Source organism: Agelaius phoeniceus, chromosome 4, assembly GCF_051311805.1.
Source record: "Agelaius phoeniceus isolate bAgePho1 chromosome 4, bAgePho1.hap1, whole genome shotgun sequence".
In the NCBI taxonomy this organism is placed as follows: domain Eukaryota; kingdom Metazoa; phylum Chordata; class Aves; order Passeriformes; family Icteridae; genus Agelaius; species Agelaius phoeniceus.
In genome coordinates this window covers 16,769,335-16,797,147 of record NC_135268.1, presented here as the reverse complement: position 1 = coordinate 16,797,147, position 27,813 = coordinate 16,769,335, and the positions used below count along the sequence as shown (strand labels likewise).

General features: G+C 39.5%; 1 protein-coding gene across 1 annotated transcript in view; it reads right to left on the bottom strand.

The window, feature by feature from the left end:
• Positions 1 to 27,813, bottom strand: part of SLC10A7 (solute carrier family 10 member 7) — a 140,079-nt gene that overhangs the window by 100,407 nt on the left and 11,859 nt on the right. The window contains exon 4 of the mRNA XM_054633107.2: positions 27,046 to 27,121. Within this exon, the coding sequence (XP_054489082.2) occupies positions 27,046 to 27,121 (76 nt within the window). The remainder of the gene's footprint in view (positions 1 to 27,045; positions 27,122 to 27,813) is intronic.

Sequence of the window (27,813 nt, the reverse complement as noted above, 5' to 3'; positions counted from 1 at the left end):
GGACTTTTGAATACCAACATGAATAAACAGAGGCAGTTTCGCTTTTTCCCCCTTCTACTTAAAAATTGCAAATGCAAACATTGAGATGACTGCCCAGTGCCAGTGTAAACATTGGCACAAGCAGTGATTTAAAGCTGACAGGCTGGTTACAGCACAGGCTTTCTCACACCAAATACACACGTGCATAAACACCATGCTCCAGCATCTGACTTAATCCTGCACAAACTTCATGTGGCTCTGACACACCAGAAAGCTCTGAGTTCCTGGAATGACATCTAGCCAAACTTTTTGCATGTATTTTTCCCCAAATGGAAAGCCCATTTCCATCATTTTCTAAAGGAAAAACAAGGTAACTTCTCTCTTGTACTCACATATTGAGAAGTATAAGCCTTAGCTGCCATACATCTGGCCTGTGAAACATGGTTAGAGGGCAAAAAGAATTTAACCATTCACTGGCACTCTGGTATCAAAATTACCCACAAGCCTTATGCATATCATGCATTTCTGAGGGACTCCAGGTTTATCACCTTAGCAGTGAAAACACTGGGTCTCACACCAGACAAACAGATTGCTGAACAATGATTTAATAAAGGAGGCTCAGCTGAACAGTGGTAAACAAGCACTGCCAACTTGTTCCTCTCTTATGGTCAAACACTTCATAACTGTAAGAGACTTTCTCTCAAAAAAACAAAACAGAAAAGATTGTGGAAGGTATCCTCAAAAGGATACAGAGCAATAACAACCTCCTGAACATACTTTTTTTAAGTTTACATTTTCTGAGATCTTAAGCTGTGATAAAAACACTTAAAGGTCTTGTCCCCTGATTCTCCTGGAGACACATCATCCATAACATGATTAGAGGTCTGGTTAAACAATACATCCCACAACTCCAAAGAGTATTACTTCCCCGTTGAAGTGAAATGAAAGCACAAGGCCACTTTTTAAAAGGTGCCCTTTGCATTTACTGTAAGGCTGTGCCTGCACCAGTATTTTTCTATAAATATCCCACTCATATTGCTTTCTGGGCAGTTAGCAGCAGAACCAGACATTTTAACTGCTATGCCTTCCAAACCAGCTCAGAATAGCATTGTTATCAAAGTCCCTGTCAGTACCACCACTGGCAACAGCTTCACTATCAGGTGTGTAATGCCAGGAGATGGGAAACATAACAGCAGTGCAAGGAAGGCCACAGCATGGGGAGGCTGGCTGAAACAGCAGCTTTGTAAAATATAAATTAAGTGTGGCCCTCTGCACAGATCCATGAATCCTGAGCTCTGGAGCTTGTGTCAGAATTTGTCATCTCATCAACAAACGTCCATATTTCAAAGAAGAACAATTTATTTTTCCTTAACCTAGCCCAAAGGTTAGGCTTTACTATAAGCCAGTATTATATGGTACTGGAAATTCCCTTTTTATGAGCCAGCCAAAATTCTGCACACTGCAATATTGTGGCAGAGGTAGAGAGAGAAGGAAAAGTTGCATACAATAAGCAAGAGACCAACATAACAGCCACTGCATGAAAGATAAGAAGAAGCAATCTTGATGCATGCAACTGCATTCTTTGAAATGCTGCTGAGCTACTTTCACCCTCCATATGAGCAATTCATACAACTACAACTTACACATGCACAGAGTCACAAAGTGCCTAAATGTGCATCTTTGTATATTACATATCCCCAAAATATGCCCAAGGAATTCAGTGGTGGATCAGTAACAACTGAAGGTCCAAGCTACTTTTCTCTGACAGCAAATTAATTACAGCATTGGTATTTACCACCTGCCTTCTTCTGAATCATGCCCAAAACATTTTTAAATTCTACTCAGATGGTTGCCCCCATTTTTCAAGTGGACTGCTACATCCTCTAATCCAAAGGGGGTAGAAGAGGCTTGTCTTCCAAGGATTAATACTCAAATGCCAATCAAGTCTAGGTCAGGAACTTGGTTTCACAACTACTTGACAAGCAGCACAAGTACATCATGAGCTACAAAGGTGCTGAAACTGTTCTTTAAAATTTTTCTTCATATTTGTATACATTTATTATGTGAACACAAACAAAATACATAGCAATTCATTAGTAACTGAATTGAATATATTTTTATTACTTCCTTAAAGTAATTTACTTGACTCTCTAATGGGTCATATAGACTACTATATAACCACTACTTCTCTAAAGAAAAGGCAGAGAGAAAACTCTAAAACCTATGGGTTTCACGTACAGATTTCTACTCATGCTCTGTGAAGAGCAGAGGATCACCAAAAGCTGTGATGGCTGTGAGTTTGTTTTACTGCTAAAAGTTAAAAACTTGCCATTCACATTGAACATGCACTTGCAGCAGCATTCACCAAATTTTCCACTGACATCCAGAGCTGGCTGAAAACTGGAACATGCAGGGTAAAGCATACAGCAGTATTTAAACATGTGCTTTAACCCTAAGGTACCCTATCTTTCGAATCACTACTTTTGGCCCCACGTTTGATATTTTCTGTTTTAATAATTTAATTTTGTTATTTTGCTGCTTTCAGCTGAATTTCTCCCATGCCTAGTGGAAGATGGCCTCTGTGACTGTTGCCACACAAAGCTTTCCAGCTGATCCACAATGCAGCACTGTTAACAAATTCTCACTGAGAAGACACAGCCAGGGAGATCAGTTCACCACGAGAAGTGGAAACATGGTACACCTAAGTTCTACTGAAAAATGTGGACCACGTGAAAACGATTTGTTTGCAAAACTGACCAAGGTTAACCTGACCTGAACAAAATATTTACAAACATCATCCTGAAAGAATCAGGAGGCAGTTTGGCAAAGTCTAAATTGCATAAACAGGGAAAAAAAAAAAAAAGAACAGATACATTTCCAATTTAAGATAGTATGTAGCTCAAGTTCCATATCTCCAAAGATGTTACTTAAGAATTATGTGCAGATACAATGTGAAAGAAAAACAAAAATACAATTTTTGAAAAATACACTACTTCAACAAGAACACAATTCTTTAGTTTTCACCACATAATGATGAGCATTGATACAATCTTCTTAACTCATAAGCTGTAAAGACAGGTATAACACTGATTTGCCTGCAAAAAACACCAAGGACTCCTCCATAAAGAAATCAATAATTTTGTGTTCAGTACAAAGGCTGCAGCAGGACACAGAATGTTACTACCTGTTCTGTGATGGCTGTTCATGGGCACCCAGTGAGGCAAGGGCTATAGAAATGCTCAGTCATGCACAGAACATCCTGCATCTGCACTAAGTCTGCAGAAACAAACTAGATCCAGAGTTCTTTTTCACCACACAGTACTTCAGTAGCACAAGTGCATAAGTGGACAGCACTGTGCAAGAAGAACATTCACAGCTGCCAGGTCAGAAGTGTGAGAGCTGCCAGTTTTGCTGCACAGCAGGAGGTACCCATGCCAAGACCTTCTTAAGAGCAAGACAGAGCAGCAATACATGTAAACACAAAGGAGCAGAACTGGGATACCCAGACGTGTGAAGAGTAGAAAAAGACATCTTATACACTAGGAGCAATCAAAAGTCACATCTTTGACAAACACCAAGTACCAGCTCCATGAGCAGCACCTCATCTATCAAATGACTTTATACCTGACACACTAGCTGCATTTTGTAAAAATGGCTTTCACTTTCAAAAGTTCAATTTAGAGAACACCAATTTCTTTGACTAGTCAGTGATCAGCACTTTGGGATGTAAAACAGACAAATAAAGATGTTAGAAATCCCACCTGACTGGTATTTTGAATCACATTTTGCCACTGATAGAAGCCTGATAAAAGGCAGAGAAAGACTCAGTACATCAGGCTGTATCATCATAAAGAAAAAAAAAAAACCCAACCAACCAAACACCAAGCCCCCCCCATCTGTCTGTGGAACACATTTTCATCTCTCACATACATTCATTCTAAAACTCAGTCCCTGTTTAGTCAATTGTACTGCAGAAAAGACCTCAGAAAAATATCACAACATCATCACCATCTCATTGAATCAAAGCTCAATTTGCTCTAACACCATAACAAATGTATTCCTGCAATCTGTATCTATATCCTACTCTCAAAGTATCAACAAAATTCAGAGTGATATACTTATCTACAATACATAAAAGAATCATATCACCACTATAAGCTGTAGTGTAGCAATAGAGTGGCAGAGCATGAAACAGTAATCAAAGTCCTGAAAAATACACCATTGTCAGCACTGTACACTGGTACCAGTGTGTTATAGCATCTCGGTTTCAAATAAATCAACCTAAGTGCCTGCTTTGGTAAGCACTTCAAATTCACTGTACATCAGCATTAGGGGGGTAATGCACAAAGAAACAAATCAGGGAAGGGGACTTGTAAATAACAATTCAATTAGCAGATTTATATTACTCATTTCCTAATAAACTTCCTACCCACACCTACATGCAAACCCTCCTACAGCTTCCCCCCTTCATTTACATATCTGTGCAGGCCTGCTCCCTTTCCTTGCAGCCCCTTTGCCCTTTCAATCATGAAGTATATTACTCCACTGTCAGAGCAAAGCAGTTCCTAACAACAGGGAGCTCAGCTGGGATAGGAAGAGGGCAGCAGGCTCAGGCATTAACATAATAATCCAACTGTGTTCCCCAGGCCCTTAGGGCACGCAGCATATTAGGCAGCCCTCCTGCGCCTGTGCCCGACCAGCCTGCCGGATCACCTGCCCATCAACCTGTGGCAGCCGCCCCCACCTCCCGATCCAGCTCCTGCCAAGCCCCCATCCCAATTACCTTCCCACAAAAGCCATTTCCACACCTCACCGTGCCTGCTGCACATCCTTATGCTGCACTCCATTCGAATGCACCTCGCCGTGCCATTTCCAGCCAACTCGCTCCCTGCCTTTTCATTTCTGGACATTCTAGGTATAGGAACAGGACCTACTGCTGCTGCCAGTAGGATCCAGACCTTGGAACAAGAATTCAAATACAAAGTAGTGCTCTCCAGATGCAACTTTCAGCCCTACCCATCCTCTGGATTCTTTCCTGAATGAAAGAGCAGGAAAAACCAAAGACACATGCCTTTGTTATTTCTGTGCCATGCCAACCAAGGAAACCAGTTTAGGGTGGGCTTGCTTGTTCTTGCTGGGGTTTGGCATGCTGGAGGATTTTCAGCAGTAATTTCACAATCTTTGGTACAAGGCCTGCCACCCCACAGGACACAGCTACTGATTAAGGAGCAGAGCCCATAACAAGATTTCAGTGTACAAACACACATACTAGATATTTCCAAGAATCGCTATAATGCTGATTTCAGACACAAGACCTATGAAAATGTCCCATTTAAAGGTTTAGAATAGTACTACTCTTCCCAAGTAACATTTCTTAACACCTAAAAAATATTCCCACATTTCAAATGCTTTTGGTAGCAAACTAAACTCAGAATATTAATTTGCACATACCCTCTATCAAGCCCTTTAAAAAAGCCCTTAAATAAATGTATTATGCAGTGCATTTCAGTGTAATTCTGTAAAAACCCTTTACTTACAGTATACATACTGCTTGTACAAAGTACTTAATAACAAGAAAAATAAACACACTTGCCAGTAAAAACCAGTATTTTCCTCATATTATACAAGACAACCTCAGAGACTACTAGGAGAAAAGCTTTTGGTTCTAATATAACTTTTATTCTCATTAAAACATACATATTCTCTAATTACCCTTAACAATGGAAGGCACAACAAAAATGTAATACAGTCTTGTTAAAATAACATTTTGCACACTGTGCAGAGCCCAATTTACTTGATTACTTGTGAAGCAAAATTTCCCTAACCTCATTAATTTTCATTAATCTAGCCCTCCCAGAGAAGGAAATATTCAGCAGCAAATGTGCATTTTATTTTAAATGCTTGGTTGTTATATTATCAGTACAAAGAAATGTTAAGCATAGTAATCCATGTCACAGTGGATGTCAGAGAAAGACCATGGAAAACAACATTAGCTATATAATTTAAATATTTTAGAAAGCAATCCTTAGGCAAGCTCTGTCTATTACCATTCCTCGAATACATAACACTAACAAAAAGTATGCATTATGAAAACCATGTCACATTTTAAAAACATTTGCTTACAAGCAATTAATTTTCCCAACACAGCCATTCTTTTCTGCCATCACAGCCATAACTTGTTAGCAGCACACCCCTCTGAGCTGGGAAGGGGGCAGTTAAAACAGCCCTTTGCCATGAATTTATGCTGGGTCACAGGGTCACCAATAAAACACCAGGATAACCCAGGGGTTTGCTAAGTACTTTATATAGTCAGGAGACTTCTTATACAGCCACAAGCTCATATATTACTATGACTTGATTTAGATTTTTTTAGGATCTGTAATTTAGAGAGGAAGGGCTTTGTCAACCAGCTTCTGATCCTTCCATCATCTCTTCTGCCACACAAGCCAATTCCCATCATTGTTGGCATAAAACTGAATAGCACTTGCAAAATTCACTAAAGCTTTTCTCCTTCAACACCTCTAAACATGGCTTTGCTCATCTAAAAACCAGGAAAAGGAGCTGACATTTTTATTTACAAGAGATCATAAGAACACTCACAGCTTTCTGGAGTTTGTTCTAATTAATTTCCTTTCTTCCCCACATTAGAAATCAAAAGCTCCACAAACTAAAGTAACAGCAAGTTGTTGCTGACATGCTGGAAAACCAGATATTCTACAGTAAGAATTCTCTGCCAAGAATTTGAGTATAATCAAGTCACCAAGCAGCTTTTGCTTGTGATTATTCACATGTTGCCACATGCAGACACCTTTTAAAAAGTTGCCATGTTAGTTACATTCCTCATTTTTCCTATGAATTCCACTGTTGTGAATGGAACATGAGACTGGAAATAAACTTGTGAATGGAAATAAAGATTTTCCTATTTATCTCATTACATGAGCTTTAGATCATGTCCCTGCTTCAATTATGTCAATATGAGATTTTTTAATTTGATTTTACACACCCCAAGGTCATAATGGTTCAGGTAAGTAAAAAGGGAAACTGTGGATTAAGTTTCTCATACAGCTTGGGTTGTCATGGGCTATTTAAAACAGCAAACAGCCCCAAATTCACTAAATATAAAAACTGCAGTATAGAGCAAAATATATACAGATACATTTCATCTGACAACATAACCACAAAACACCTACATATTCCCTTAAAGTAACAAACTAGTAGGTCCATGCAGATGTTGTATTTTCTGCGTAATTTGCCCTTCAATTCAACCCTAATTTTCTTTTCTTTTACAACACTCACTCTTGCTGACTGTTTGTAGAGCCCTTCCCTCTTTCATAGTTCCTAAGGCTTTATTCTTAAATACCAGAGAGGAGCACATTAGTGACACAACTGTTTTCATCCCTACCCAGCTGTGCCAGCAGGGCATCCCTGCCATCCCTAACCAGAGAACACTGTTCCCACACATTTCTAGAGGACTGTGCCTTTACTCACTATGTTTTTTCCTTCACAAAAGTTATTTCAAATTCATAGACTCTCTGGCAATAGAAGCACCCAGAATGAAGCAGTATTCATTAATATGCAATGTAACACCTTAATGTACTCAAATTTATTCAGCTTGTTGTGGTGGGTTGACCTTGGCTGGATGCCAGGGTCCTACCAAAGCCACTTTATCACTCTCCTCTTGAGCAGGACAGAGAAGAAAAATATAACACAACACTGGTGGATTGATACCAGGACAGAGGGAAATCACTCACCCATTTACTGTCATGGGCAAAACAACTCTAATTTTGGGAAGAAATTATTTTTTTCCTCTATCAAATCAGAGCAGGATAACAAGAAATAAAATCAAATCTTAAAAACACCTTCCCCTCACCCCCCTCCTTTCTTTCCAGGCTTGACTCCCAAATTCTCTAATTCCTCCCCACCAGAGGTGCAGGGTGATGAGAAACAGGGCTTTTAGTCAGTTGATCACACACTGCCTCCTCACACTCTTCTCCCCTGCTCTGGCATGGAGTATCCAACATGAGTCCTTCTCACAGGCTGCAGTTCTTCACAAGCTGCTCCAGCCTGGATCCTTTTCCATGGGTGCAGTCCTTCAGGAACAGGCTGCTCCAAGATGGGTCCCTCACAGGGTCACAAGTGCTGCCAGCAAACCCCCTCCAGCATGGGCTCCTCTCTCCATGGATCTGAAAGTCCTGCCAGGAGCCTGCTCCAGGGCAGCCTTGTCCCAGAGTCACATCTTCCTTCAGGCACCCACCTGCTCCAGCTGGGTTTCCCCATGGGCTGCAGGTGGATCTGTCCATGGCTGCAGGGGCACAGCTGCCTCACCATGGGCTGCAGGGGAACCTCAGCTCTGGCACCCAGAGCACCTCCTGCCCCTCCTTCTGCACTGGCCTGGCTGTCTGCAGGGCTGCTCCTCTCATATTCTCACTCCTCTCTTCTCTGGCTGCAGTTGTGCAGAAACTCCTGCCCCTTCATAACAATGTTATCCAGAGGCACAACCAGCAAGTACCTGCTGCTGGGCCTTGGCCAGTGGCTGGTCCCCCCTGGAGCCAGCTGGCATTGGCTTCAGCAGGCATAGGAGACACTTCCAGCAGCTTCTCACAGACTACACCCTGTAGCACCCTGCCTTTGCCACACAAGTTCAGTACATTTGTGTAAGGTATTTACATCTGTTGCTGAGCCCACTCAAGGACCTGCATTGCTCTAAACCCAGTTTTCTGTAAATCCAAATAAAGAACTGCTTTACAGGTCCTTGTGACATTGCATGGTACAGAAATGTGCCACATGCACAAGAAAGTGGGGGGACAATCTACTTGCAGAAGATAACAGTAATTTCACCAGTGCCAAGCTCCAGGTACTTGTTTAATAACAACAAGTGTCTCCTAACTCCAGCTCTCAACATAAAACATGCTAGCATGTCAGGGAGAAGTAGTTCTGCAGTGCTTTGCTTTGCTCCTGCACTGCATTGGAATCTCCCACACGACCTCAGATCAAGTCACCTTTTTACTTACACTGGTGAGGTGGCACTAGTGATCAAAATATATGAATTTTACCAGCCTGAAAACACAGGAAGATGGTTGCGCCTCTACTTCTATAAACTCATCTAGTATTTGCTGACTGTGTCACATTCTTGCTTGTCAGCAGTAGTGGAATGGCTTCCAAGACCTCTAGGCAGATAACAAAAGAGAAAGAAGTGAAAGGAATTCCGTTTCAGCTATGTTGCAAATCCATCCAGAAGGGTTCTCCCCAAAACCTCACCAAGGGATTCTACACCTTCCTGGGAAGCACCCTGCTGCCTGTGTGAGGTAACTCACATGGTGGCCATACTGACTGGCCCTCACAGACTCCACACTTCATGGACACCTGGATTTTACCCACTCCAGTTCTGACTGTAACCTTCAACAGAGCAGTGCAGACAAACTAAACTGCTGCAACACCTCCCAAAGGAACAAGAGAGAAGGAAAAATAAGAAAAAAACAACCCACAAGGGTTGTGCAAAACAGAGTTGAAATGTTATGAAGACCTAATTTCTTTATGTTAGGATAGACAGGCAGAATCTTTTGAGCAGGAGACAGCTGCCAAGCAGCCACAGTGCTCGTGCCTGGATTATGGCACAGGAATGGCAACAAATGATCCAAAATCCAGTGTGCCAGCAGCCTTATGAAAACAGCTACTGCCTGCAAACCTCTCCTGAGCAGCTCCCCCTTCCTGTGCACCTCTGAGAAGCACAGTACCTGTTTCCATCCTATTCATGTGATGAACCTCAGTGAAATTTTCAGATGACAATTGGCTATACCTGCTGGTAGCCACAGATTAAATAACCTTGGCTCACAGGAAAGCTTTTCCCTCCCATTTCTTTAGATGGCAATTTGCTTTGAATAAAGCTTTGGATGTGCAACTGAACAGGAATGGGGACAATGGAGCAGCAGCCTCAGCTGTGCTGGAAGATGCAGACAGCACCTTGTCACACCTTAGGTGACAGAAGTGCAAGTACCAAAAAAACCACAATAGACTTTCAGACAGGTCAGCTTTTGGGGTTTCTTGCTCAAATAAAATGGCTTGAAGTGAGGCTGTCAAGACTGAAACAGACAAATCAATTCAACCCTTTAAAACACTCCAGGGATCTTCACTTACTGCTCACTCAAAAATGCCTGTTAAAATTGTTAAACACCTGCAATATAGACATTAAACACAAACTTAGTGTGACCAGAAACTCACACTCAAACGTGCACATACAGTATTTGCCACACAAAATAGTGTATAACGTTAAAGATAGTGAAATTGTAGTGATCAGAACAAACAACAAGTATCTCTGATAACTATACATTATTATCCAAAAGTCAGAGAAAATGGTTCAGTCTTCAATTCTACAACAACAGAGAATGTTATTACTTAGTAAAATAGATATTCAACTCACAACCTTTCTATTTTCACCTGAGGATAAAAAAAAAAGAGGCACAAAAGGCCACAATCAGGCTTTCCTCTCTCTAGGACTCACTTATTCCTAAAGCACTACAAGAATTCAGAGTCAGCGCTTATAGTCTCAGTTTATTATTTCAGACTGTATAACACAAGTGTTGATCACTAAAAATATTAATTGGCATTTAATTAGAAATACCAATAGGGGGGAAAGCAATGATACACAGGAAATCCCATCCCTGGAATTAGATACTAATTCATTTTAGATTATTAGGAAGCCATAAACTAAAATCACCACCCTGATTAAGTATCATTATTTACACAGTTCTGGATAGGAATGACACCAGCCCAAAGGATGGCACAGGAAACAAAGAGAAATCATGCTCACTTCTGACATTTACAAATGACCATGATAAAAAACATCTGAATGAGTTACATAAATTTGCTATTATGAGAATAATTAATTTACTCTTTTTTTTATTTTTATCTAACATGTAATGGTATCAAAAAGAACAGATAGTTCTTACAGACAGGACTGTACTGGCAAGAAAATTTAACCAACAAAAGGGTTAATTAGGGATACAAATTTTCTCAGACTGTTAATAATGGGAATGACACATAGTATGTGCCCATAAGTAATTCTCAGGTATCTTTGATCTTCAGCCCCCAGCGATTACTGTTGCCTACCATACCCTGGCCTCTGGGACTCTCTCAGAACCAGACATCTGGCTACTTTGTTGTTTTAGACTAATCTCATCCCAGGGGAGCTCAAGAAATGACACCAGGCAAGGAGGGTCCTGGCAAGGGAAAAAACATTACGGTATCAGCAGATTTTTTGAGTGGACTAGAGTATCAAAATTGTCTGCAAATTTCTATAGGGATCCCAGGGCTTCTCTGCTCTCCAACACTGCTTTCACACAGAACACCAGAATGCACATGATCCTGTTTTAAGGAACTGTTAATCTCTTTGGAGAAGCTAATGAATGATAATCCAGGCAAGAACATGTGACAAAGGCAAACAGAAGTTAAAAAAAAAAAATCCTGTAAGGAATGGGTGGATTTAATGAAGATTTTATTGAAAGACTAACACATGCTGCATGATCAAACAATGTTTTTCAAACCTATTAAAAAATACTCCAACACCTCAAACACCCTATTTTTGAGTCATTCATAGGTTTTAGCTGCCAGCAGTGTTATCCCTGAAGAATGACCCTCTGACAACTGCAACAGATCCAGCTGAGTGCCTGACTGGCTGCTCTGGGTTTAGACACTGAGCAGTTCATGATGCAGGGAGCCCACAGGGGTCAAATGGGCAGCAAACACGGACAGAGGAAGGTTTAAGTCCAAGGCCAAAGCAAAGTTTACATCCAAGGCCAGGCTCTCTCACCATCAGAGGCTACCTAGGCTTTGCCACAATCTCTAGTCCAGACTCCCACACTGCCCCAATGGCTGTGGTCACATCAGATGAGCCACTGGCAGCTGACAAGAGCTGCTGCAGGGATCCCTGCAGAGGGCTCTTCTCCTGTTCCTACAGCAGAGCTCCCACATCCCAGGTGTTCCCAGTGCTCACTTACTGCCTGCACTCAGCAACACAAGGAACCAGAGCACTTAGAGCTGGATTAAACAGAAATCTCATGTGTGTTTTTCTGAGAGCAATTAAACATGCCCATAACTCTGAACATGATCTGAGCCATGTACTTCCAATAGGCATTGCTTTTAAAATCCAGGGGTGGCACATAACAGCAAGAATTCACTTCTGTGTGGCTGTCCTTTTGTTTCAAATCAGCCACCACACCTTTTTTCCCCCCCTTCTACTGGAAAGAGCAAGCTAAAAAGAATAGACACTAAATAAAGGCAGATTCTAATGCTTTTCTAAAGGCAGGCCCATATGATTTAACTTTCCCTCATTTCAGAATATTTTCAAAGTGCTCAGAACAAAGCTACCTCTGGATAATCTGTCATATCACACCAGCTCCCAAAGAAAACCTTGAGCAAGTGCTACAGACAGAAGCAGTTTGAAAATCATGTGCTTTACTGGTGATCCTGCTGTTACAGAGCATCCCACTCTCTATATTTGCTCATTTCTCACACCACAGCTATCCTGCTCCCTTCCAGCCACAACATTCCCCTCCCAGTGAGACAAACAACACTAAAAAGTCATCCCAAAGTATTTAACCAGTTTCCTAATGCACTGTAACAGCTGGACCAATAAGAAAAGAACCTGGGCACCACTGTCTTTAGCTGCATTATATCAAGAGTAAATTAACTCCTGAAAAATTCAGCATAGTTGTGAGATATTCAGAAAGATGCTAAGCTATTTCTTTCTGAATATGGACTAAGCAAATTCTCCTCTCCTTGTATGGTGTGTGGTTAGACTGAATGCGGATTAGTCCAAATAATTAAATTTTAAAATACTGGCAGCACAAGGACAACATAAACTGGTTTTTATGCTCTACGTAACACGTGCTGAACAAATGTTTGTCTTAAAAGCTTTGCTATGATATCAGCTTGTTAGAGTTTAATTGATGACTTCTGTGACTGCTGTATCTTGCAAGTAGCTATGATGCTTCACACAACAGAAACAAGAAAAAGTCATGAAATATTCCACACCATCACAGTAAAAACTTGCATTGTACTTATCAATACCTGGCCTACTGCAGAACAATCCAGGTGCAGTGTAACAAGAAGAGTGCTGTAAGGCAGAACAGGTCAAAGTAATGCGTTTAAAAAAAACATGTGACTTTATTAGTGAGTTGGCACCAATAAAAGTAATGAAAAATGAAGTGCAAACTAGGCAGAATTTTAACTTTGGTATTTTATGCACTGTAGATGCCTAATACCTTCTGTCTTCACCAGCCATAGAATTCAAATGGTGCATCCCAAGCACTTGCCTTTCTCTCTACTCCTTTTAAATCAACAACAAACAAAACTCCACAAAAAACCACATTATCTACTTCACAAAAACCCACAGAAAAAGGCAGTCAAAAAGCAATCTCACATGAGTTTTACATATCAAATACAGTAAAGTTCAAACTATATACATGTTCTAATGAACATTTCTCACAGTGCCTAAAGGCACATTTTTGCAAGATTGTGTTAAATACTGCAGTTCCAGCCTAGACATAGTTACTACAGCCTTATTTGCAGGACCATATGCCATCACCAGGACTCCAACAGCAAATGAGCAAATGGTCCAGAACATAAATACTCCTCTGTTGACTCTAAGTATTGATTTATGTTCTGTGGGTATCCAAACATCAGTAGCTAATGCTGCCCTGGCACTATCTATTACAAAATTACAGCTCTTCACTGAGGCTTTCTAATAGTGAATAAAGCTCCCCACAGCCCTTCTCCAAAAGCTCCACAGCTGGAAGCAGAAAGCACTGTAGCATGACAGGAATGCCAAGATGTCCATACAAAAGCAAATCAAATATGAAAACAAACTCTAGAGAAAAGAGGTCTTCAAACAAAATCCATGTTAACACTTCTCCTAATTTGCAAATGGAATAGTTCCCATTTTGCTGCCATTACAGTGGAACAGAGAGAGGCAAAGCCATTCTGGACATCAGTAACACCACGATGAGCAAGAACTCCTCCAAGAACCTAGTTAGTCTACACCAAAAAAGGGTTTAATGAGTAATATTTTAAATGGCATAGAGTTCAAGCATTGATCTCACTGCAGAAACATTAATCCCCCCCCAAGTACTAAATCCTAACTAGGATTCAACCAACATATTTGAAAGGTGTCTGTGCAACGGGCACATGTTCTTTCCCTTTCCCAATCCAGGGCATTTAACAGTATAGCTCTGTAGTTCACTGCTGACTACATGTATACTGTGCACTTCTTCATGGTTTAAGCATTTTATTTCTGAGTTTCATTTCTGCCTGTATCAACAAACCCAGGAGAAAACATCCATAAACCACTTTGATTAAATTCTCCTGGGTTTTGGAGGCTGCCTGTGCCTCCAATGAAAGCTGGAGGAAATAGGCTTCTGAAGGTAGATGGAAGAACTACACATTTCTTCCACTGAGCAAGGCTCTACTTCTTATCTTGCAATTAAGCAGTTTGTCAGCTAATAAAATGATTTTACAGTCCTGTAATACCTGCATAAGGAGATAGTAGAGGGAAAGCTTAGTGATGTTTCCTGAGGAACACGCTTCCTAGAGATAAGTACAGTTACTCTAACTTCAAGATAATGACATAAACTTAGCCCATAAAACAAGCTCCATCTTTAGAACCATTTATAGCATGAACAGTACTGATACTTGTTTTTACTTCTCTATTTTAAAATTACAGGCAGTTTCAGTTATTTGAAATAAAGACCATATTTTCAAAAAGACAGTATTGGGCATGAAAATACACTGGAAAAAACCGCAGTGCTCTACTTATTTTTGCATCTGCTTGGCATTTATGTCAGCTGCACACTTTTGCATAAGGAAACTCCACTTCAGACCAATTACTGCCTCTGGAACACACCTAGTAGAAATTACATAGATCCATTTTCCTTTGTGACTCTCACCTACACTAACCCACCCCATTGCTTTGACTTCAACAGAAGAATGCCTGATTTACTCTAGGATAAAGGAGAAGAATCATGCCCAGATTTCCAGGTACCTTCACTAGCAGGACAGGTGTTCTTTTGCTGGAAGCAGCTGGCATGTGCTAATTAGAAGGAAAACCCAACTCAACTATTTTTAGTTTTGTAAAAACATCTAAGAAATGAGATGGCTCAGAATAAATATGTTCCACAGGAGGAAATAACCTGACAAAATGAAATTTTCCATTGCCTTGCATCACATAATTTAGAAGGAAATTGAAGCCTGAAAGACAGGAAATCTCTTTAAAATCTGCCTGTATGGCAGATCTGCATTAGGCTGCAAAAAATTATTAAAAAAGAAAAGTATTAAAAGATACTCTTGCCTCCCACTACTCACAAACCAAACAAAAACACCCACAAGTTGATAAAGAAACCATGATCACAGCCTGCTGGAAGTGTTGCTAAATGAGCCATCCAACTCACCAGACACTGTGTGCTAAGTTAGCACGACAAGTCATTTGTCTGAGTGTAAAATCCTTTTGCAATATGGAAGAAACACTGACTGATATTAAAACCAGACAGTCAGGGAACCAGAAGACTGCTACAGATTTACACTATGGTTTTATACTAGTAGGGAAGGTGACAAACAGCATGCTGCAACTGGCTGATGATTTGGAAGAGGAGAGCAATTAAAATCAGTCTGATCACTTGGAGATATGACAGAACGGACTTTTACTATGCAAAAATCCCAGAGTGGGAAAGAACTGAGAGGCTGGTAAGCATAACTGTGCTGCTAAGACAATGAGGAAGATTTTACACATTTTTAAGGCAAACATGCACATCTGAATCCTGATCACAGAGAGAGCACAGCTGTCAGACTCACCAAGTACCTCAGTTATAAAGTATCCTTATATTCCAGGAGTTCATATTTACATAAAACAAAGTTACACAAAACTACTGCATAGGCTAGTGGTTTCAATTTGTGTACATATATACATTGTTACATATAGAAATAGCCTAAATTTCAAGAAAATGGAATTAAAACTCTGAGGAATCAAGCAAAACAAAGAAACCAAGGTTACAAGGTACGTATTTTGTTATTTGGAGAAGATGAGACAAAATTGCATTTTATCAGTTAGGAGTTTCAGGAAGGTTTGGAAACCCAAATGTAGCACCAGAGGCATTTGTTACTCAAGGGATCAGGACAGCAGACCCCTTCTGAAGCAGAGATGCCCCAAATGGACTTGTTCACAGAAGGGATTTGAGGACAGCACTGTACCATACTGTGTATTTTTCTGTGTATCTCATACCTACAAATCCCATCTGTTGTTCTGAGTTCCTCAGATCATAAATGACAGAGAACCAAGCCGTGCAGAAGCCGTCAGCACAGGTGCTGCAAACAGCAGAAACATCCCACCATCAATAGGTCACAGACAGACATTTGTGACCAGGCTCAGAAACAGAAATGCCTCACAACTGCACACACACTGCTGGCTGAGAAGAAAAGGTATAAGAGAGGCCATCAACTAAGTTATTAAAATATATGCCTTAGAGGACATAACCTACACAGAAAGTCTTACTCAACACTGATATTCCTGGCCATTTGGATAATGAAAGTACAGCAAGTGTTTTTGAGATAACATGTGTGATATTAACAGTACAGAAAAAAGTGTTATAGGATATATTTCCTAAATTGCAGGACCACAATACTAAAACAGAAGCATAGAACACATAGAAGCACAAAATACATGCACGAGTCAGAACCGAGATTTTATGTCTAATTTTAATGCTGCCATTTTTTGAATTACAGGTAACCTATCAAACAAGTTTATGCTTCCTCTTCTTATAGGACTTCTAAGTAATCTTGTAAGCATTGAATATATGAAAGGTTTCCCAAGAAACACATTCATTTTGAAACAAAATACTTTGCTCAAGTAGAATACAACTCGATAGCCACTCTTAGACCTGATTTGCTGTAGTTCCAGTTACAAAATCTTACAACTGTAGAATTTTTACTTTATTTTTTTACTTGAATTTTAATTTTAATTTAATCTTTCTTTAATTTTAATTCAAAGAAATTAAAATAACACTTGCCAAGAATATGTAATGTGCTTGTCATTTGCAGTTGTAACTTGAGAAACAAGTACCTTTTCTTAAGGAGCTAGAAGGATTTAAGAAAACAAAACAGCAAAACATTGAATTTTAACCCAAAAGTGAAATGGCATGAAAAGAGGGCTAAGCAGACTGTTCTGAATAGAACTGCAGCAGCTGAAACTTTCCTGTACATGGAATCACCTCATGCCAGCAAAAGCACAAGCAGATTAAGTTTTGGTGATGATTGTTTAATGCTTGTCCTTTAAACATCACTGGCAGATGTCATCACTTCTGCAAGCAAACAGGCTGAGCACTATAAACTCTGTAAGCAAGTGGGTGCTACCACAGGCAGGGATATTTGCAAAACCAGTCCCAAGGCACAGGCACAGAGTTCAGACTCCACTCTTGGGCAGGTTTCTTTTGCCCATTGGTACCACTGGAATGTGTGTACACATGCAAAGTTTAGCAAAATAGAACACTGGGTTGGATAAACAGAGAAACAAATACCCACTTCCATTGACAGGATAAAAATCTGGGTCTCTAAAAACCTTAGTTCTACTTATGCTTTTCTGCCCTGTTTCCCTTCACCATTTGTTCTTTCTGATTTATGTAGCTATCAGCAAATAAGGACAGAGATCACATCACTGCACGCACATGTGCTTTGATGGATTCATTGAGATCATTCAGCTTTACTAAATTATCTTCCTATAGAAGGATTATTATTACTATTATTAAGGTAGCCTGTGTGCAATGGCAGAGACTGACACACCTGACAATCTAGGATATTTTTTTAGAAGCCTTTACAATATAATTTTTTTAAAATTAAAAAAATTTCCCCTTTGCAATGGCTCAAATAAAGCCATAACAGTAGCACTGATCACAACCATTCTGATCTTCAGTATCCAGATTACAGGCTGTAAACTCAATAATGTGAAAACCTCAGTGAACGTTTCACACCCCAGTATTATGGCTCAGAAATAACTTTTCAGACTCCATTATGTCCACCATGAACTTGATCTTTCACCTCTAGTGAAAATCCTCTTACAACTATAATTCTAAAGTTAATGATGAGAGATTTCATTTGCTTTCCAAGCACAGATAAAACCTTTTTGAAATACACTTTCACTGCCATGACCTTGGTCTATGACTTAAGAGTTCACCACATGTAATAATTTACTTTGTCCCATAGGGCTCATTGAGATTTCCTTTTAAAAGGTTTTGGATATGCAGTTGGAGCTGGAGCACTCACACAGCATGGCTCAAGTATACATTGCCATATATATTACAGACATTTCCCAAAATGAATTTAGATCATTTAAAAATATAACAAAAAAATAGGTCTAACTAAACAAAGTCATCCACACACTAGAAAGTCAACATTTTGGGGAATCCTGTTGCAATAATCCACAATATCTGCTAGAACAGGAAGTTGCAAAATTTTACTAAAGTAACATACATAAATTGGCATACTAATTCAGGAAACACACTGTTGCTCTCAACTTACCAGCTCAAACAGTTCAGTCCAAGCCCAGTAATACCCCCTTTAGCTCATGTGCCATGTAATCAAAAGAATTACTGCATTACTGGTTAGCATATGGCTGCTGACTTGTTTGCTGATAAGCAAAACTCTGTTTGCTTAGGCAGGTCTCACTAAAAATGTCTTTACTGTTAAAAACAAATAGACAAAGTCAGACCTACTGTATCCACCTCAATTAAAGGCAAGTTTTTGTTCCCCTGAATCTTGGGGGAAATTCCTCCTGGTGCCAACTTGGGGATGCATCCAAGGGCCTGGGGTAGGGCAGGATGAGGAGGCAGCACAGACCTGGGGGGGTCAGGCTGAGGCTGGAGAGGGGGTCCCCAGTGCCAGAGAAGCAAACACCCTGTAAATGCAGCTTGTATCAGGGGTATACACCATGAGGCACTGGATGGGTTGGCAAAGATTATGTTTAACAGGATGACTTCTTTCCCCCATCTCAGAGATGAATTATCAGGAGCTGCTGTGCTTCCAGGGCACTCCTTCACCAGCCTCCTGCCCCTCAAAACTTCCATCTTCTCAAAGCAGCTTCCTAGGTGAGCACAAGAGTTTAAGCTTCTGCACCAGCTTAAGTGCAGAAGTGCTGCTGTTTCCCCTCCCTCTGCTAATTTAAAAGTGGCAGCAAAGTACTGGACTTCAAATAGGAAAGGACATATTCCCAAGGGAACATGAGCAAAAATCCTGGCTGTGTTGTCTTATATGTCAAGAGTTCTATTATCATTATAGTGCAAGGATCGCCAGAGTTTCATACCCCCTCAATGTTTCTCATAGGCAGCTCCTCTAAGCACTGACTCTTCCTGGTCCTTGCAGCAGCCATCTGACTCCAGATCCCACCAATCCACTCTTTTATAACACTGTTCTTATTGGCTACAGGTGTGGCCTGTTAACATCAGGCCTGCTCCTGATCTTTAGTAATTGGTTCAGCTGCAACTCTTTAGGGGATAAGATTATATTCTATACCACCTTCATTTACCCATACTGGATCCCCCTACATGGCTGAGCAGGAAAGCACCTGAGCATGGAGTCTGCATGTCTGAAAAAGGTTCAAGGAAACACATGCCTTTACTTCAACATGTCCAGAAACAGTTTATCAGCAGCTTGTTCTTTTCAGACTTCATCACAGAGCCAATATTTTCCAGAAACTGGAGGACAAAAAATGTTTTAGAATCAGTAAAAATTTGCTGCTCTACTGATCTCCAGACTTTTTGTCACATGCTCTAACTAATAAATGAACAAAAAAGTCTGTTTAACAGAAAAGTACAAATGGAAAACACTTCTAAAATATCCAAGCTTCTCCTATGAAAGAATTTTAAACAAATTTGGGCTTATTTAGTTGTATATAAAGTAAGCTAGGGGTTTGTTCTGTCTTCACACAAATGAGGTTTTCCTCATAGAATGTAAAACACATTTTCTTAACACATGTTAAATAAATTGACAATTTAGAAAACAAAAACATTCGAAATGTTCTTTCATAATCAAGCTGATAAAAAGAATAATAAATTTAATTTCCTTGAAAAGAATGAAATTTAAAAAGAATAATAATTTTAACTGAAAATCCTGCTTCATGTTTTACAGCTTTGATTTCTACAAATCAGGACTTAATACTGCATGCCCAAAAAGAGAGCTAAAGAAATTATGTAAATGTTTAATTTGCTTTCTTTTCTATATATTCTTATTAGCCACTAAGCAAAAATATTCCTACCAGCTAAAACAGTGCCTGGATAGAAGAAAAAATTTCCAAGTGAAATATGCTAAAGCATTTTATTGATTTTAACACAAAAAGGGGAAAATCAAAAAAGAGGAAACAATGAAACATTATCTATTTACAAGTCAGTGTTCAGAACTGTAACAGCAATGTTCCTTGACTAAATCCATCAAAAAAATTCCTAAATGGTATTTTTTGTTCTCAATAGATTTGTTTAATGACGTTTAAGATGTATCTGCAGTGAGCTGTAAGGCAACGGGTGAGGGACAGTGGAACCAGAAGCCAGCACATCCCTGGGTTCCAGTGCCAGCAAACAACTGCACCACTCTGCCAAAAAAAAGGTTTTCATTAGAAAACCACCCTCACACAATGAATGCAGGTGCTCAATGGAATTTAGACTGCAAAAAACACTCCTCTGCAGACAAATCACTTGTATTTTTTGAATCATCTTTCCAATTTTCACTGCCCTCCAAGATATTTATCTTCAAAGGCTGAGTTAGGAAGAGTGGGTAACACTCTCTTTGCTAGCAAAATACCTGTTCTCTCTCAAGCAGGCATAAAATTAAACAGCAAAGAGTACAGAGCCTGAATTTTAGAGCACTAGACCCCACTCTCTGCAAATACTTTAATATAACTATAATTTCTGAATTGCTCACATTTAAAAATGCTTGCTTTGCATACACAATGCATTTCATCCAGCACTCACTGCTAAATAAAGGAAGCTCTTGCACAGTATAACTTTGAGACTCAATTAACCTGCACACCAAGACAAATTCAAAACCACCTTTTCTTTAAAAGGCCACTTTTGTCAAGCGTGAGAGCAAGACTCTCCCTCCTTTCCTGGCTTCTTTATGCCACAAACAGCTTTCAGGGTCAGTGGCTGTGCCACAGCAGACAAAAAAACTGGCTTCCCAGCCAAGCACTGCAGATCAGCAACAGCAAAGCCTCTAAAAACACTCTTACAAAGTCAGATCTAGGACAGTTGTGCAAACACAGCTGTAAAAACAAAAGGCTGTGATGATTCCAGGTAGCCTCCAGCCACAGCCCAGTTTAGTGCAATTTAAACAGGCTATTTTACAGCATTCTAGATTGTGGCAGAACTGCTACAAGGGAAGGCTGAACATGCACAAGACTGCAAGCTCTGTTTCACACATCTTAACTGCACAGCTCTAAGAGTCTTGCACTTCCCTGCTGTCTTGCACTCCCAGGACACCTTATGAGCAATATGAAAGACCCTCAGTTACAGGTAATGGCAACCAGAACCAAAGTTAAATCTTACCCCAAGTCTAACTCAACCACTGACACCTTGGGTTAGTAAATCAGCTGCTTTTCAAAGGTGCTGGAGAATCCTTGTACAAAGTAAAGAGCTTGGAGCTGAAGTGCTTGACTGGGGATTTCACACACCTCATGTTAGCCTGGATTTGCTCCACTGAATTAAGAGCAAAGCTGTATGCCTTTGAAAATCCCCTTCCCTCTCAGCAGTTGAACCAGTGGGTTTGTGTTACAACTACTATTGATAAACAAAAGGAGATCAGTGAGAGAAGGGAAAAACCCCAAAAACTCCCAATTGCTTTGGGTTATGGAAGACTTGAGAAGATATGAGGAACTCTAGAGAGAGCTAATGGAGCTGCATGACTGGGACACATTTCAGTGATGAAATTCATATTGTAAGTAATAATTTGGGCTCCTTCTATGCATTGATGGATATAAAATGCACTCACCACTCAGGGAAGGAAAAAACCCTAAGTATCAATAAATAGCTCAATAAAAACCATCTGCTCAAAGCACAGCAACGATAAAAGAAAAGTAAACTCTTAGGATACATAAAAAATTAGACTGTAATACTAGAATAGAGTTTAATAGCACAACACCTCCTATGTACATATAAAGCTTATGCTGACACAGTTAATTCTTTATATTTGTACATGTGAAGTACAGACATCTTGCCTAAATTTGTCCTCCAACACTCTCATACTTCCAAGTGAATTCAGCGTAGTATTTAATAGTAGAATTATCTAATTTTCATTTAGAATTGTTTAATCTGTCTAGGCAGACAAAATTTACTACTTAGGAAAGGAAAAAGAATCACAATATTTCTTTTCCTTTTACAGTATCACATTTAAAAACAATATAATTAAATTACTTATCCTTTCATAAAGAAAACCTGGTCATGTGAATATTTTAAGTGTAATCTGGAAATCAAATTTTAGACAACAATACTGACTTACATTTAGAGAGGAAAAACTGTATTATAGAAGATAACTAAACATCATGACACAGTTTATTTGAAGTTCTTAACAAAATTTTGTTTCATAATGTTCACGTGTTACCTTCCAAGGGTAAACACTCATGGTACACTGGTGCATCAGTCAGTGTATGAATCACAAACCATTAGAGCTTGTACTTCTTTTTATTCATTTTATTTTGTTTTCTAAAAGGTTAATGTACATGTATATACAGTTCAAAGAACTTCAGATATTTTTAGAGAAATCAATAATCTTTCCTGTGACTTTACAGTAGTGTTAGAGTTCACTTTTTCTTTATTTCTACTAAAAAAACCCCAAAAACACAGAGACAAACAAAGGAATTTTCCAGTCTTCATTTCTCAGAAACTATTCATGTGTTATGTTTTTCAAAACATCATTTAAAACTATTATATATAATTTGTGGGGTAAATGTTGCTGCTCTCCCTCGATTCTTTCTCAGAAAGGTTAGCTGTGGACCTTGCAAATTTGTACTCAGTTTTATGTTTTATATCTGCTTCAAAAAAACAAATCTAAAAATCAATAATAGAACTATTTCTTTACTTTATATCTTATTTCATTAACACCTTTCTGGCTTTCTTCATTTTAGCTTATTTCATATTTCAAAATCTTGTCTTGCATGTGCAACACCTTGTTTTACAAAAGGGCATAGCAAAACCACATTAAAGTTGAAAAAAAAAAATAAAATAAAGGAGCACGTTGATTAAGAGGTTTTGTACAAGCTATAGCTCAACTGAACAATAACAAAAAAATCCTCAGTGGTTGTGTGGTGTATGAGATAGCAAAATAGCCAAAGTATTCTTCAACAAAATGAGCTGTCTGCCACGATTTATCTGTACAATTCCATCACATCTCCTGCCTGTTATGTTACACTTTTCAAAAGTATGTCATAAAAGTCATCACAAATTGCTTTTTCTCCCAAACTGATAATAGACTTATAGATCTAATTTTCAAGCTCTTTTCTTCATTACTTTGATTCTTAAGGAGAGTATGACATTTGCTGTCTGAATACTTTGTAGTAATATCTGGCATCTCTACAGCACTTCTGTCTGAGTATCTCTGAGCTTTTAATAGGTTTGTCTTAACAGTGCCTTGAAATGATGACATATTTATTTGTCTCTATTGCAGAGTCTTAAAGAAATTGTTTTTATAATTTCACTGAAAAACTACAAGACTTGTTGAAAAAAAATGACACAACCAAGCCTTCAGTGCTGTCAAGCTACACCATTAAAATCCTGACCCTTCACAGCACAAGAGCAAAGAACAAATGTGAGGCCTTCTGGTTTTCATTCCAATTTTTTTATCTTCATGGACTGTCCTCTACACAACACATGAGAGCTGATTGACAGAAACAACTAAGTAATTGAGAAATTAACAACAAATTACAATTAGATTTTCATTCTTATGGTGATCCCCCCTCATTTTTCACCAGTTAATACATGAAACTTTTTTTTTTGTTCATATAGGCCTTCATATGTATCAAACTAACATTCAGTACATGAAACTGGCCTCAATAATGAACTAAGTGCATTTGTGACAAAAGCTAGGAATAGGGTGGTGTAGAAAGTTGCTTGCAGGGTTTATGAAAGTAACACAGGAAAAGATCACAGGAGCAAGGATGGAAAATCAGGGTGAAGGAGAAACAGAGAAGAAAGAAAGTTTCCCTTTTATTATCTCACAACCAAATTTTCCAATTAATATGCAGCAAAATCCACCACCCAAGTAGCCTCTAGTGATGTAGGTCACGTTTGAAGCACTTGACCAAACACTTAATTACCCTGTCAATTAATTACCCTGTCCCAGGCCAATAAAATATAGACCTTTTATCAGATTCTTTCAGCACTGATCTTCAAACACTTCACAAGTGTGCTATTATGCATCACAGCCAACCCCAGAGACACAGTAACTCACCCTGTTTTACCCAAAAGGTTGATGAGAGAGCTAAAAATAGACACCATATTTCCCCAGCCCCAGGGGCACTACTTCTCCCATGACAGGGGGCCTGATATTTCTTTGAGAATACCCCAAGTCCAAACTGACAATTAGCAGTCACTTCTACTTAGACAAAGAAACCTAAACCCCTCTACACTGTCATAGCACAGGCAACCAGCCCAGCTCTCAAGTGCTGCGTTTCAAGACATCCAAAGAGGCCTTCAGAGCAGTTATTGGGGTGTGCCTGTGCTCTGCAGGGGCAGGACACTTCCCAGACCAATTACTTCACGTGGAGCTTCCTTGCTATAGTCCTTCTGAGCAAGCTCATTCATCTTCATACTCCATTATGCAGTGTAGATACATCCTCAGACAAATCAGTTTCTCTAGGTAAGGGATACACATTTGTTGAGGCAAAAACCAGTTTAAGAAGCATTATTATGAACAAATGCTCTCACAGTACAACCACTTGTATTTCCAATTGACTCCCAGTTTAAATTCTTTGTGTTTCAGAATGGATTCAAACTGAAATGGGAAAAAAATGCAGTGTTCTGCTTATATCAGAACAAGAAGTACATCAGTAACAGCTCAGCTGAAGTCTGGCAAGGAGAGGTGCGAGACTGTTTTCCTCCCCTAGTGTGAAAGATGTGATTTGCTCGTCCTCAGAAGAAAGATTAGTCTGAACAACAAAGAAACATCAAATTCCAAAAGCATTGCTTGCATTGGAAACATGCTCAAGTTTGGCAATAACTTGGTCACACACTTTGTCTACACTGAGCTTATTTAAAGTCTGTATTTTCCTTTACAGACTCTCATAGAGCCTGACTGAGAACCCCCAATTCCCAAGGCCCCATTTTTGATTCACTCTCTCTGCTATCAGCAACTATCTGTAAAACTTCCTACAAGGTATGCATTTTTACATTCCTCTAACACCAGTTTGGCACAGAAGAATCAGAGTTCAAACCTTACCTTGTCAGTGATCAGTACAACCACATAACAGAAAGCAGCCATTTTTCAGCTTTTTCAGGTATAAACTGCACACACCCTCACCACCCCTGAAGAACACTACCATAAGAAAGTGCTTTCTAATGGTCAAGAAACTAAAGTACCTCTCTCCCTGCTGTACACTGTATTATATGGCTTTCAACTCACCAATCTTACTGTAGTTTTTTCCAGAGGATCTTTACCTTGTTGTAAGGATAGTAGAAACAGTGCTGAATGAGCACTCACTCAATTAATCCTCACTGTTCACTATGTGGTGTCTTGCTGTCATTTACAGCATCTACATGTAGAATCATAACTGGAAAACCTCTCATTTCTCTGTTGATCACTACTGGGCACTTGACTTATTTCTTTATAGTAACTACTCTCCAGCACCTCCATCAGACAATTTTATGGTTCTTTTTTCAAGGTAGCAAACTGGCAGACAGTGATGTGTATCAGAATCACCCATCATTAGAGATGGTTGACTTGAAATACTTTGGGTCTCTCTTCAGAGGATAAAGCAATTAAACAGCAATTTGTCAGTACAAAGTACAACTTCAATCTCTTTCAGTGCTATCATGTGTTTTCAAAGCTGACATTAATCAGTCCCAAGAGCCTGAACTCAGAAAATGAGAAGTTCACAACTAATGGCCATATTTAAAACATGTGGTTGAAGTGAACCACCCAACCTCACACAGGAGTTCTATGGCTGAATTAAGATTTGCCTTTAACCCTTCGGAACAGCATCCAACAGCCCCGGGTGTAAATCCCATCTGTCAATGCTAATTCCCTCCCTTTCTTCACCTACCAGGTCTCCTCCACCTTCAGCAGCTACAAGGAAGCAAATCTAAAGGAAACCAGCTCATTAATTAGCACAGCTGGATTAATTTCCTAAATGCCATTTATCTGGCCTCCCTGAAAACAGCAAGTGCTTTGTGGATAAAGAAAGAGTCTGAAATTACACCAGAATATGCCATTTTAAGTCAGAAATTTATCACTACCAAGCTGAGTTTACACCAACAACTTCTATTCCAGCATTTCCTATCTGTTGAGATCTTTGCATTGCATCCCTGTCAGAGAACTCCATATTCCCTGAATTTTCACTTCATGCAGTCTCAAATAACAATCTAAGGCTTAAATCCATGTTTGTATTGCCATGTCCCTTGATACATTTGCTGCTTCAAGCCTGAGAAAGTCCTACTACAGGACCTCTTAATACTGAACACATCCAAAGAATCTCTGCAAGGGCACAACTTCACTGCCAATCCATTGGTCTGTGCAATGACTACAACACAGCATAGGAACTTTATAGGGTTAGGACTTCCAGTGTAGCAACCACCAGAAATCTCTCAACACTAATTTCTACCAGGAACCTTTGTATCACCTCAGAAAAGTGAGTTTCTTTCAGTTTCACCAATGCCAGCATGTAACATATCACTGTTTTCATTGTTTGACTCCAAGTCAACAGCCAACCCCTAGTTCCAGAATGCTTTGCAAACTACAGCAGCATCACATTTCTGTCTGTGCTTTGCCACTTGAGTCCATCATCAATAATTACTCGTTTGAATTCCTGTTTAAAAAAGTCAAATGCAAACTCACCTCATTCCCACCAACAGCTTTGGTTAAAATTACAGCAGAAGACACAGGAGGTGGCATGCAGCCCACTGTCTGCAAGCTGAAAACAACAAAAAGAATGTTATATTCCATTCCTTACAGGAGGCAAACACTAAGCAACCTGCTACCTTAAAATACCAAAGAGCCAAGTAAAGTCTTATCACTTGTGCAGTGCAATCAGTTTCCAATCACCTCCAGCCCTGTACTAGGAAAGGCACTCCTGCTGGCAGCATTTCTGTGCCATCTCTCACCAGTCATCATGGTGAGAGTCAGGTCACCATGCAAAAAGCACAAACACTTAACCTCTCTGTGACTCCACTTCCCCATCTGTAGTCCTGCAGCTCTCATGCACAAAGGTCTCTATACATCTTTCACAGACTTCCAGATAAAAATCACCTGACTGCCATCAAAGCATCAACAGCTTTCTCTTACACTTTAGAAATCCAAGATATCCTATTATTTTTGTCATTTCTTAGCATTGTTTGTGCAGCAAAGTTATTGAAGTGCACAGTAAATGCTGTTGCAAAGTAAGAAAAAGGTGGTGAACTTTCCTTTGTTTTCAAAGACAGTTCACAAAATCATACCACATAAATTACCATTAAATTTGGGGCTAAGTAAAATAGGGCTTCTGAAGAAAAACTGTGTTGACTTGGAAGGAACAGCAATGCATGGAATAACATAGATTGCAAAATCCCCAAAAGTGTGGAATCTACATATGTTTTCAAGTATCAGAGCTTGAGATTCTAATTCAGA